This window comes from Bidens hawaiensis, unplaced genomic scaffold (genome assembly GCF_021521415.1).
Source record: "Bidens hawaiensis isolate Kalapana, Puna unplaced genomic scaffold, B.hawaiensis_p1.1 tig00061670_1, whole genome shotgun sequence".
Classification (NCBI taxonomy): domain Eukaryota; kingdom Viridiplantae; phylum Streptophyta; class Magnoliopsida; order Asterales; family Asteraceae; genus Bidens; species Bidens hawaiensis.
In genome coordinates this window covers 63,075-76,393 of record NW_027501098.1, presented here as the reverse complement: position 1 = coordinate 76,393, position 13,319 = coordinate 63,075, and the positions used below count along the sequence as shown (strand labels likewise).

At 38.5% G+C, this 13,319-nt stretch overlaps 2 protein-coding genes across 2 annotated transcripts; both read left to right on the top strand.

Annotated features, from left to right (window-relative positions):
- Positions 1-498: 498 nt before the first annotated feature.
- LOC143603455 (beta-1,4-xylosyltransferase IRX14-like) lies at positions 499-7,774 on the top strand. Its single transcript, XM_077080238.1, has 3 exons — positions 499-1,223; positions 1,314-1,886; positions 7,447-7,774. The coding sequence occupies exons 1-3, from the start codon at positions 499-501 to the stop codon at positions 7,694-7,696; spliced, it is 1,548 nt and encodes a 515-aa protein (XP_076936353.1). The 3' UTR covers positions 7,697-7,774.
- A 1,488-nt stretch (positions 7,775-9,262) lies between these two features.
- Positions 9,263-12,865, top strand: LOC143603454 (26S proteasome non-ATPase regulatory subunit 8 homolog A-like). Its single transcript, XM_077080237.1, has 6 exons — positions 9,263-9,367; positions 11,224-11,302; positions 11,449-11,551; positions 12,159-12,422; positions 12,510-12,621; positions 12,707-12,865. The coding sequence occupies exons 1-6, from the start codon at positions 9,263-9,265 to the stop codon at positions 12,848-12,850; spliced, it is 807 nt and encodes a 268-aa protein (XP_076936352.1). The 3' UTR covers positions 12,851-12,865.
- The last annotated feature ends 454 nt before the right edge of the window (positions 12,866-13,319 follow it).

Sequence of the window (13,319 nt, the reverse complement as noted above, 5' to 3'; positions counted from 1 at the left end):
ATTTGGATTTTGGAATGGGCACTTTTGTCTTTTAGGCACTTTTTCATTCCAAGTTAGGCAAACTTCTAACCTAACAAGTTACGGAATTTTAAAGGAATTCACTAGATTCCAATTCCAATTCCAAAACATTCTGCGAACCAAACACCCCCTTCAATTAATTACATAAAAAGATATCAAATTTACAAAATCCCGTTTAAACGATTAATTTATGAAAAAGACAACAAAAACAAGTTAGAAGGCGGTAGAGTGTAATTACAATTCACTCACTCCAACTCATCGTCATCCTCACCATCATCTTCAAAAGATGTAATAAAATAAGATTCTCATTTCACCTGCAACGAAAATGACCCAAATTCAAACCCCCAATCAAATTCATCCTTAAATCCAAAGCATTCATCAATCCGATTTAACACCTCATTCTCCGGTTAGTTCAACCTACCGCCACCCACCACCCCAATCCAACTCTAATACTCCAAACCCACCTCAACTTCTTCAACAATGAAACTGCTGGCCTTACACCAGAGCTACGCTAACCGAACCCGGAAATCGCCGTTAGATTCCTCCATGGACGGAGCTAACGCCGTTAAGTCTCCGTCAAGTGTCTTCTGGGTAATCCTCTATTGTTTATGCTGTTTAGTTAGTCTGGTTCTTGGGTTTAGATTCTCTCGTCTTGTATTCTACTTATTATTTTCAGCTTCTTCGATTAATAATCTCTACTCCACTACGACGTCGTTTGGAAGTGGTGCCGATATATCCGAAACGCTGTCGTTTACCACTTCTCTCCGTACCTTTACACCAAATACTAATATTAATAATAATATTACGAGTAGAGTGGTGGTGGGTCGGCACGGGATCCGGATCCGGTCGTGGCCGCATCCGGATCCGGTGGAGGTTATGAAAGCTCATAAGATAATTGAAGCGGTTCAACGCGAACAGAAGGTTCAGTACGGGATTAAAACCCCGAAAACCGTGATTGCGGTTACTCCGACTTATGTTCGCACGTTTCAAGCTCTGCATTTAACTGGGTTGATGCATACTTTGATGAATTTGCCCTATGATGTGGTGTGGATTGTTGTGGAAGCCGGTGGCGTCACGAATGAGACGGGTGCGTTGTTGGCGAAATCGAAGGTTCGGGTCGAGCATATCGGGTTCAAGAAGAAGATGCCGATCTTTTGGGATGCGAGACATAAGTTGGAAGCTGAAATGAGATTGCAAGCTTTGAGGTTTTACTTTTGGAATTTATGAAATTTATGTAATTTATGAAGTTATGATCGGTTTTGATTACGGGTTGACTTTAATTTTTCGTGATTTAGGGTTGTGAGAGAGGAGAAGATGGATGGGATAGTGATGTTTGCGGATGATAGTAATATGCATAGTTTGGAGTTATTTGATGAGATCCAGAATGTGGAATGGATTGGTGCGGTTTCGGTTGGGATTCTTGCTCATTCGAGTCATTCTGATGAAGATCCGTTTGCGGTTCATGATCATGATCATGATCGTAAGATGACGGATGAAGAAGATGAGAAGAAATCACTCTTGCCGGTTCAAGGTCCGGCTTGTAACTCGTCTGATCGGTTAACTGGATGGCACGTGTTCAACTCTGATGTATACAGAGGCAAGAGTGCAAATTATATTGGTGATATGGCGGTTGTGTTGCCAAGGAAGTTGGAATGGTCAGGGTTTGCGATGAACTCAAGGTCGGTATGGAAGGAAGCGGAATTTAGGCCTGATTGGATTAAAGATTTGGATGATGAGGATGATATTGAGAGTCCTCTTTCTTTGGTTAAAGATTCTTCTATGGTGGAACCGCTAGGTCGGTGTGGGAAGAAGGTGATGGTTTGGTGGCTTCGAGCTGAGGCTCGTGCGGATAGCAAGTTTCCTTCAGGGTTAGTCATCTTTCTAGTATTTAGTTACCTTTGCATTAAATGGTTATCACTGCTATATATGCATCATGTTACAAGTAAGCTTGCCAACAAAGTTGTGTTGATTTGTGAATTATTGTTTGTATAGGGTACTGTTAATTGTATTTAGTTAGGGTTTTAGCCCATTTGGTTAGATAGAGCCCATGGGCCTTTTATGGGCTGTTAGCTAGGGTTTAGTTGTGTATATATAGGTGTAGTGGCTTATGTATTAGATACACCTTCAAGTAATAAACATTACTTTTACTACAACCATCTTCTTTACATGGTATCAGAGCTATGGCTCTCGATCCAAACCCTAGCCGCGATCTGACCCGAACCTGAGTCTGACCAGCCGTCACCAGCAGCCTTCAGATCTGAAACAAGCTCCTGCCTTGTTGTTCTGTCCGAGCACTGTTCACGCGAGCACTGTTCACCGGTACTGTTCATCACCGGAAACACTGTTCACGCCGGGAAAACACTGTTCACTGCCGGGAAACTACTGTTCACTGACGAGCACTGTTCGCGCGAAATCACTGTTCATCGGTACTGTTCATCGCCGGAAACGCTGTTCACGTCGGAAAAAACTCCGGGAAAAAAACACTGTTCACTGCCGGAATTACTGTTCGCTGCCGGAAAGTTACTGTTCGCTGCCGGGATTAACTGTTCACGACGAGTAACTGTTCCTGCCCTCCACCCGCACTTGTTACTGTTCACAGTCAATTTTCAGTTTCGTGTATCACTATGGGCGAAAATACATACATGTATACATTTACTAAAGAGGAGCATGATCTTATTCAACGGTTTCTTACCTCCCAGTTGCCTCATCCTCAAACCAGCTCGGCACATTCAGGTAAACCTTCTAGCCTTGACTTATCATGGGTGATTGATTCTAGAGCCACACATCACATGACTGGGAATCGGGGTATTTTTTCTAGTCTTCAAAATGTTTCCCATGCACCAGTACGTCTTGCCGATGGATCTTCATGTCCCGTTCTCGGCATAGGATCCATCAGTAACTCGGAAAACCTAAAACTGTCTTCTATCCTATTTGTTCCTAAATTTCCTACCAGTCTTGTTCAGTGAGTCAGATTACCAAACAAAACAACTGTTCTGTGACCTTTTACCCAACTCACTGCGTTTTTCATGAACTAGGAACAAATCGGGTAATTGGTACTGGTTTTGAATCAGGAGGTCTCTATCGTATATCCCCGTTTTCGCATCCTGTAGCAAACTTATGTGATTCCGCTGTCAGGGAGGCTCACTGTCGGTTAGGTCATCCCTCTACAGCAGTTCTGAGGCAAATGCGACCAGATTTACCACTTTCGTCTTTTAATTTTCATTGTGAGTCGTGTCAACTTTGTAAACATACCAGGCGTCCCTATCCCCCTAGGGTGCCCAATCGAGTCAGTTCTTGTTTTGAACTGTTGCATTCTGATGTGTGGGGTCCTTGCCCTATCAAATCTACGTTGGGTTTTGAATATTTTATTACCTTTATTGATGACTATTCTCGCACTACTTGGGTTTAGTTATTGAAATCTCGTAGTGAGGTATTTTCCATATTTCGAGAATTTAATGCTTATGTTCAAAACCAATTTAACACCACCATTAAAACTTTACGATCTGATAATGCTAAAGAATATTTTTCCACCGACTTTTCTTCATACTTAAAAACCAACGGCATTATTCATGAATCATCGTGTGCTTATACATCTCAACAAAATGGTGTGTCCGAACGCAAAAATCGTCACATATTGGATGTTGCTCGCACAATCATGATCCAATCACGTGTTCCTCATCGTTTTTGGGGAGATGCCGTTCTCACTGCCACATATCTGATTAACCGCATGCCCTCAACCGTTCTTCATGGTAAAACACCGTTTTCTATACTATTTCCCAACGATGATCCATTTCCTCTCGCACCTAAAGTATTTGGTTGTGTCGCCTATGTTCATGACCATAGTCCAAAAACCATCAAACTTGATCCTCGAGCCATTCGTTGTGTCTTTCTTGGTTACTCACGGGTTCAAAAAGGGTATCGATGCTATAGCCCATCACTTCACCGATACTTTACCAGTGCCGATGTCACTTTTCACGAGTCTCCTTACTTTCCCGAGTGTTCCACTCCTGTTTCTGACCCGTTTCCCGACCTAGATATACCCACATCTCCCTTCATCCCCACCATTCCTGTGTCAATTCCTTTTACCGATCCAATCTCTACTGATTCTGACCCACCGACAGAATCTCCGCCACTGCTTTTCACATATGCTAGGCGGGGTAGGGGTCAAACATCAGCGACTCTTGATTCACAACCTGGCCACGACCCCGAAATACCCTCCGATACTCCGCCTACATCTGAGCAATCCACACCTCTCACTACTACATCGTTACCCGATCCACCAACCTCTGACACACCTGTTTATGATCCTCCTGGTGCCCCACTTCCCGATATACCTATTTCCTTTCGCAAGGAACCCCGGACATGTACTCGTTACTCAATTCAGGACTATGTTGCCTACACCCACCTATCTCCTGAATCTCATGCGTACACCACTATCCTTGATTCCTACCCGATTCCCAAAAATGTGACGAGCGCTCTCGCTCACCCAGGATGGAGACAGGCTATGGAAGATGAAATCGGGGCTCTAAAGTCCAATCATACATGGGATCTTGAAACACTTCCTAAAGGGAAGCGTATTGTTGGTTGTCGTTGGGTGTTTACGGTTAAACTACACCCGGATGGCTCCCTACACCGCTTAAAGGCTCGGTTGGTTGCAAAAGGGTATTCTCAGGCATATGGCATTGATTACGATGAAACTTTCTCTCCGGTTGCTAAAATGCCATCTGTCCGTATTTGCATCGCTCTTGCTGCCATTAATCATTGGCCGCTCCACCAGCTTGATGTCAAGAACGCCTTTCTTAATGGTGTTCTTGAGGAGGAGGTATATATGGAGCAGCCCCCAGGGTTCGTCGTTGAGGAGGAGGCCTCGAAAGTTTGTAGACTACGTCGTTCTCTATATGGTCTTAAACAGTCTCCCAGAGCATGGTTTGGTCGATTCTCTAGTGTTATGGGACAGTTTGGGATGACGCGGAGTGCCTACGATCACTCTGTCTTCTTTAGACACCAGAAAGGGAAGAGGATTATCGTAGTTGTTTATGTGGATGACATTATAATCACAGGTGATAACGAGGTCGGGATTTCCGAACTCAAGCAGTTTCTTCAGTCTCAGTTTCAGGTAAGCGACTTAGGTCGACTGAGGTATTTCCTTGGCATAGAAGTATCCCGCTCTCCACAAGGAATACTTCTCTCCCAACGAAAGTATGTTCTTGATATGTTAACTGAATGTGGCTTACTGGGTTGTAAACCTGTTGATACACCAATGCTTCCTACAAAGAAACTCCTCCCAAAGGAAGGAGATCCAATGAAAGATCCCGAGCGATACAGACGGCTGGTTGGTAAACTTAATTATTTAACCGTCACACGACCGGATATCTCCTTTACTGTCAGTGTTCTGAGCCAATTTATGGCTACACCATACACCGGTCACTGGGATGCTGCCCTTCGTGTCTTAAGATATCTTAAGACCTCACCTGGCTTGGGCATATTATACTCTGATCAGGGTCATTGTCGTGTAGGTGCCTTCACGGAAGAAGGAGATGGTCGAATATCAGGGTTCTCAGATGCAGATTGGGCAGGTTGTCCAATTTCTCGACGATCTACCACCGGATATTGTGTGTTTGTTGGGGGAAACCTTGTATCATGGAAGAGTAAGAAGCAACACACGGTCTCCCGGTCGAGTGCCGAATCAGAATATAGAGCCATGGCAGATGTAACATCAGAGATGACATGGGTTCGTCGTCTTCTCAGAGAGCTCGGGGTTGTTTCTAATGACTTGATGAGGCTATACTGTGATAATCAGTCAGTTATTCACATAGCCAAGAATCAAGTATTTCATGAGAGGACAAAACATATTGAGGTCGACTGCCACCTTATCAGAGATCGGGTAGTAGGCACACAAATTGATCCTCCTTCCATTCAACCAGTTCATGTGAAGACAAATTTTCAGCTAGCAGACATTCTAACTAAACCGCTCCGGAAAGCTCAGATAGATTTTATTTGTAACAAGTTGGGCATGATTAACATCTATGCTCCAATTTGAGGAGGAGTGTTAATTGTATTTAGTTAGGGTTTTAGCCCATTTGGTTAGATAGAGCCCATGGGCCTTTTATGGGCTGTTAGCTAGGGTTTAGTTGTGTATATATAGGTGTAGTGGCTTATGTATTAGATACACCTTCAAGTAATAAACATTACTTTCACTACAACCATCTTCTTTACAGGTACGATTGGCCAATTGCATAGATCGGCTTTATAGTAATATATGTTTGAAAAGTTATGACAACGGTCAAGTTTCTAACGTGGTGTTTGGATGTGTGTTTTGAAATTGTGAGGTTAAAATAAGAATTGATTAGCTGTAATAGAAGTTAGAACATGTTGCTGGATATAGTTTTCGGGCCGTTATAATTTAAAATTTTTAGGAATTAAAGAATAATTTGACCAAAATTATATATTGTTAAAGGGTAAATTTTATAAAAGATCAACATGCTTTCTGTTTTTTCTCACAAACTCCCTCAACAAATTTTTGCACATTTACATGTTAAATTTGTATAAAGTTATGATTCTTATTTTATAACAACTTTGAACTGATACATCTGGTTGTTTGACTAATGTGTAAATCTTTTTTTTTATCATGTGGAGTGTATAATTTTTTGTATCCTAGTTTTTTAAAACAATTTGGATGTACCGGTTTCAAGTTGTTTTAAAAAATATTCACAATTTTGTTCAATTGTAGTTTGTAGGACGTTAATGTGGTAACAGTTGCTGAGTGACTTTTGTGAGGAAAAAACCAGAAACTATGTTGGTCTTTTCCCCTTGTTTAGCTAGTGAAAATTTAACATAACTTTTTTTTTAATCAGTTGTAGGAATATGTTGTGTATTTTATTTGTCAACAAGCTTCAAAATAAATGGTAAAGTATTTGTTTCAATAGTTATGTTTATTTTTGGTATTATTTTTGATAACATGTGGATTAAGAAGAGGGATATATTAGTGATCTTAAATTCTTGAGATATCCTAATAATCGGTTTATTTTACTCCTAGTCCCTATAGAGTAGGACAGTCATGATCAAAACTGACCATCATTGCTTCAAGGTTATATTTTTGTTCATTTTAGGTGGTTGTTCACTTGTTTGATGAAGTGTGGTTGGGGTAAGGTGGTCTTTTGTAACATGAACATTTTTGGATTTTGGGAATATATAACAGCTTGGTTCATTATGTGTGTCGGCATTGATAACTATAGAATTTACAATGTATGCAATCTGAGTCATTTATGTATGATTGTATGTTCATAACTTCATATTTACATATAAATATGCATGTTTATGTATACAGTATTGTCACAATGATGATTTAATATTTTCCTATTGGAACTCTTTGGTGTATATTTTACTCGACTCATTTTAGCTTAGAGTTGGTTCCTTTCTCTGATGCAGATGGATAATCGATCCTCCATTAGAAATGACAGTTCCAGCAAAGCGAACACCATGGCCTGATGTCCCCCCTGAACTCCCATCCAACACCCAAAAAGTGATCACCACCACCCAAGAGACCACCGAGAAGCGTGCAACAAAAACCCGGACCCCCAGATCAAGACACAGTTCACGCAGCAAAAGAAAACACGAATTAAGAACCGCAGATGCACGCGTCTCAGCTAGGAATTCTGGAGAAAGAATCAACTTGTAGAGACATGTTGGGTCAATAGCTGGCAAGAAACCTGGTGATGAAATCTTTAATACAAAGTAAATAGGTGGTGTAATATTTTTTAAATATTTACTTTTTATTCTATTTCCGGGATTCATTCGATTTTCTGTTTGTGATTGATTAGTGTTCAAAGGACATTTTTTGCGTTTTATACATACGTGAAGTTTTCATGAAACATGAGCAGATGGCAATCTTTTTACTGCAAATTACCACCATAACATTATGTTGCTCATTTCTTGATCACACCTTCAATCTTCGTCGTCGTTAGTGCGATCCAGTGTGGAACTGGAAATGCTGATGATTATGTGGATCATGGTTTTGTTACCTTCTAATGCTATAAGTTGGTATCAAGGTGTTGCAATGATGCTGAAATAACTTGGCCTGTAATATAGAAATATAGAAACAAAGTGGTTTAAAAGAAATTTTACCATCAAGCAGTAACCGGCTAATCATCTATTTTTCATGTACCGTGTAAAGATTCTGAATCTTTCGCGTCTAGTCTATTCGACACATCTTTGGTTTTGGTGACATATGGGGAACTATGCTGATATGAAGAAGGCGATAGGTGCCGTGTTCTTGACTACACTTTGAAACTTTTGGAAGTGGAGAAACGATGAGCTGATCAGCAATCGAAAGACCTGTATACATAGTGTTTTAAGAGATTAAGGAAGATTGCCGGTTGTGGCTCTCTTTTCGTTCTAATTTTTTTTTCCTTGTAATTTTGTTATTTGTACTTTAGACCTGTATACATAGAGTGTTCAAGAGATTAAGGAAGATTGCCGGTTGTGGCTCTCTTTTCGTTCTAATTTTTATTTTCCTTGTAATTTTGTTATTTGTACTTTATTTTTCGTTGGGCTTCCAATGTTGCTCGCTTTGGGCCCCGATTGCCTTTGGGTTTAATAAAATCTACCGTTTCAATAAAAAAACATCGACCATCCTCAACTAAAATTCTTTGCACTTTGCCTATTTATCAAAATTAAAGTGTGCTTGTTTAAGGGTGCTTGTGTGTGTGTGTGGTGGTGGTTGGGGGGGGGGGGGGGTGTCTACAGAAGCTTTAAGATGAAAAAAGTGTTATACGTTGCCATGAAAGCATGAAAGAAGGGATTCTAAACATGTGTTGTGGGGCTCTATCGACGTTTTATGTATAAAATGACATTGGCTAGATATGATTGGTTGGAAATTAATAAAAATAAATAAATAAACACACAAACAACCTGTCCCACGTTCTTTACATGCATATGCCTAAAGGGCTAAAGCCCGCATGTGTATGGGTGTTCGAATTGTTCGGATTTGAAATTTTTAGGAACCTGTCCGAAATTCGATCCGATCCAAGTTCGGGGCATTATCAAACATTTTTAATAATAATAATAATAATAATAAATGTTATGTGACATTTAAAAAGTGGAAAAAAGCCCAAATACAAAAGGAGGGAGGCTTCGTAAAGCCCAAGTTTCCATTCGGGTGGGGTGTGTATAAGATCCGAAATTACAAAGAGGGGCAGTGAGAATAGAATAGGTTTCTTGGAAAGAAGGAAACCAGAAGATGGCTATGGATCCGAAGCTTACCGAGGTCTCACAGGTGTTTGAGCGATTGAAAGCTGCCTTGGTTCGCAATGATTTCGATACTTGTTCCAGGCTTGTCTCTCAGCTCAAGGTGATTCATCACAAACCCTAATTTTACGCTTCCTTATATTATATATGCGTTTATTTGAAATCACAGTTTGATTAGTCTCTATTGAACTTTTTTAGCTGGTAAATCCACATTTGAGATCCAATTTGACCTAAAAAGCAGAGTAATAATTGCATTAATTGAATTAGTTTGTTGTTACGGATTACAATGAAAGAAAACTTTGAAACGCAGATACTTATATTGGGCGATAATACCCTAAGAATAGGCACTTCATGTGATAACATATGCAATTCGACACCTATGCAATTGATATATCACCGATATATAAGTCAGAATATCGGTACCGATAATATCAAGGGAAAATTCCCAAAATAAGCATTTATGAAAACAAATTTCTAGTTTTAGGTATCATTTGGAAGAAATTCCAGAAATAGGTATTATAAATTAGTCGTGACGAGTAGTTTGTAGAAACCAATTAGAACTTGCCACGTGCCCTTAAACTAACCGTAATGAGCACGTTCACTAATCATTTACTCATCACGACTAAATAAGTTTCATGCCTCGTAATCAACGCCCACGAGTAATTCATAAGTCCTTTAGTCGCGACGACTAGTTTTCCCGGTTTACATTCCTTACACGAGTAGTTTATTAGTAGTTAACTCGTTGCGACTAGTTTAATCTTATAATCTACTCTTCGCGACTAGTTTAATCTTATAATTTACTCGTCGCGACTAAAGGACTTATTAATTACTCGTGGGTGTAAATTATGAGGCATGAAACTTATTTAGTCGTGACGAGTAAATATTAGCGAACATGCTCGTTATGGTAAGTTTAAGGGCACGTGGCAAGTTCTAATTGGTTCTACAAACTACTCGTCACGATTAGTTTATAATACCTATTTCTGGAATTTCTTGCAAATGGTACCTAAAACTAGAAATTTGTTTTCATAAATACTTATTTTGGGAATTTTCCCTAATATCAACGATATTGGACTAATATTTGACCGATATATCACCGATATTCCTGATATAAGTGTTTTAAGTCTTAACTATCAACTTTTAGTGTTCATTTATTGTAAGTCTTAATCAATTCTTACTTGATACGATTGTTAGTGTTTTACAATTTGCAAAAGGTTAATTTGTTAATGGTAGGCGACTATACTGAATTGTTAGTGTTAAATTGCTATATATATGAATTTTACATGATGTTAAAATTACCGATATCTCACTGCGATAACCTATAGATATCCCGCATTAACTGCTTAGTTGGACACAACTGTTGATGTTAGGGCTGTTAATCAACAATTGGACAATAATAAACTAAGAGTATGAGGCCTTTGTGATAATATGCTTTGAGACACTTCTTAAGCCTCTAGAGTACCAAAGAATCTACTAAAACAAATTAGAATACACGTACAGATATTTCATACTTTGGTTTGATACCATCAATGAACAAAAACAGTGCAGTAGAAAAGGCTGACCAAACCGGTTCAGACACTGGTGGTTAACACTGATAGGACTTGCTAGAATTTTTCGGCTTTTGATCAAGATTGTGAGTTTTTGTAGGTCCCAAGTTATGACTGATTGAATGAATAGCATTTTCATCTGCTAGCTCAACTTTAAATACAAGAGTTTGGCTCAACAATTTTTTCACCAAAACTTACATCTTAAGAAATATAACTGGTAATTAAGTTGGGAAACAGTATATTGTGTAGGTTAGTATGTTGATTACATGTGTTCAAGATTGGTTTTTGTATGCCATCCAGTGGCCAAGAAAGGATAGTGACTAAATTTCACTTCGTTATATCATGTTTAACTCAACAGTAATAACATTGTTTTATCAACCATTTGTAAACTAAATTATGATTTCTTATCGTGTAGATCTTGTTGATTGAGTTTAAGAGCCTCCCACCATTGTTTGCTGAAACTCCTAATGCAGTTCAAGAGTTAACTCTAGCAAGTAAGTATTCACTATCGTTTATTATTATTATTTTTTTATATTCAGTTGTTTACAATATGAATGATCAATATAAAAATTTGTTTACTTGCACTCTCCATGCTCCTTTTTCAGCTCATAATAAAGTCTATATTTGTTGATAATTACAGGGGATATATACGAGCATGCTGTGGTGCTTAGTGTAAAGATGGAAGATCAGGATGCATTTGAGAGAGATTTCTTTCAGCTGAAACCATACTACACAGATGTTGGGTAAAATTCATTGCTATGTAGGCCTGTAAACAAACTGAACAAACATGGACACTTAAAACATACGAGTTTTCTTGTTTTTGTTCCTTCATTAAGAAACTGAAGGTGTTCGTTTTCGTTTGTGTTGGTCCGTTAATGTTCTAAACGAACGGTTCACAAACATGAACGGACACAAACAAATGCAAACAGTCATAAATAAACAAACATAAACCAACAAGTTAAAATTAAACGTGAATTTCAAATTGATGTTTAAAATACAATCATTATTATATCAAACGCTTTAAAACTAAACAAACGATTCTAAGAATGAATTGTCAAATTGATTTCAAATTAACATTAGGAGTAAATAAGTTAAATAAATATTTAAATGAACACAAACGAATGAACACATATAAACAAGCCTAAATTAACGAACAACGTTCACGAACATAGATGAACGTTGTGTTTATGTTCATCATTTATTAACTAAACGTATATAAACAAACTTTATGCTGAACGGTTCATGAACAGTTCACTAAATTTTTGGTTCATTTACATATCTATTGCTTTGATTAATTGGTTTCCATTGAAATTATTGGTGATGTATTTAATCTTTCTTTTGTTGGAACAGTAACCGTCTTCCACAATCCCCTCAGGAGTACCCAATTTTGGGTCTTAATCTTTTGAGACTTCTGGTACAAAACCGAATTGCTGAGTTTCACACCGAATTAGAATTGCTTTCATCAAATGCTCTAGAGAATCTTTGTATCAAACACGCGGTGGAGCTTGAACAATCATTCATGGAAGGCGCTTACAACCGTGTATTGACAGCTAGACAAACTGTCCCCCATGAAACTTATGTTTATTTCATGGATCTCTTGGCAAGAACAGTCAGGTAAGAATCATTCAATCTGCAATTTCAACACTAAAACTGTAATTATAGATGTTGGTTGTTAATTGTTATGTATGACTTCATTTGCAGGGATGAAATTGCAGGGTGTAGTGAGAAGGCGTATGACTCACTTAAGGTTGAAGATGCTCGCCAAATGCTGTTGCTTTCCTCAGACAAAGAACTTTTCGAATACATCAAAGAGGTACCAATTATCAAAATAATTTATAATATGACAATTATCATAATTATAAATATTAATATTAATACTAATATAAAATGCTGAACAGGAGCATCCAGAGTGGGAGGTAAAGAATGGATGGTTAGTCTTCAACAAGGCGAAAGAATCAGCGGCATCATGCAAGGAGATTCCATCTCTCCAGCTCATCAATCAGACTCTTAGCTATGCGAGGGAGTTGGAGCGTATCGTTTGATCAAATCATGTTTCTTGATTATGAAAAAACTTGTTATTTGCTTTCTGGAACATAGCCTGGGACTGTTTTGTAATTTACTCATAATCTTACTGCTTTGTGTTATTTTGTACTTTCTTGAGCTCGTCTCTAATGGTGATTAGCCGTTTGGATTGTTCTTCGTTTTTGATCAGAAATAACCGAAGAGGGAATATTTTGTTCAGCTTGAGGTTTCTAGTCTTGGTTGCACGTTCTACAAGTTTTTGACCTAGCAAGCATTAACATGATGGCCAACTGTATATTTGTCCATGCATAATGAGAAGAGTCAATCAGATTGTTTAACTCAATTTTCTGCCCAATATGTTTGGTTGGATATACATCTAATTAAGACACTTTAACACGCCCACTTTTTGAATTCATGATCAAGAAAACACGATAAATTTGGTGGTTTAAACTTTTAAGTTCCTAATTTCTAAAAAGTCTTTCTTCAAAA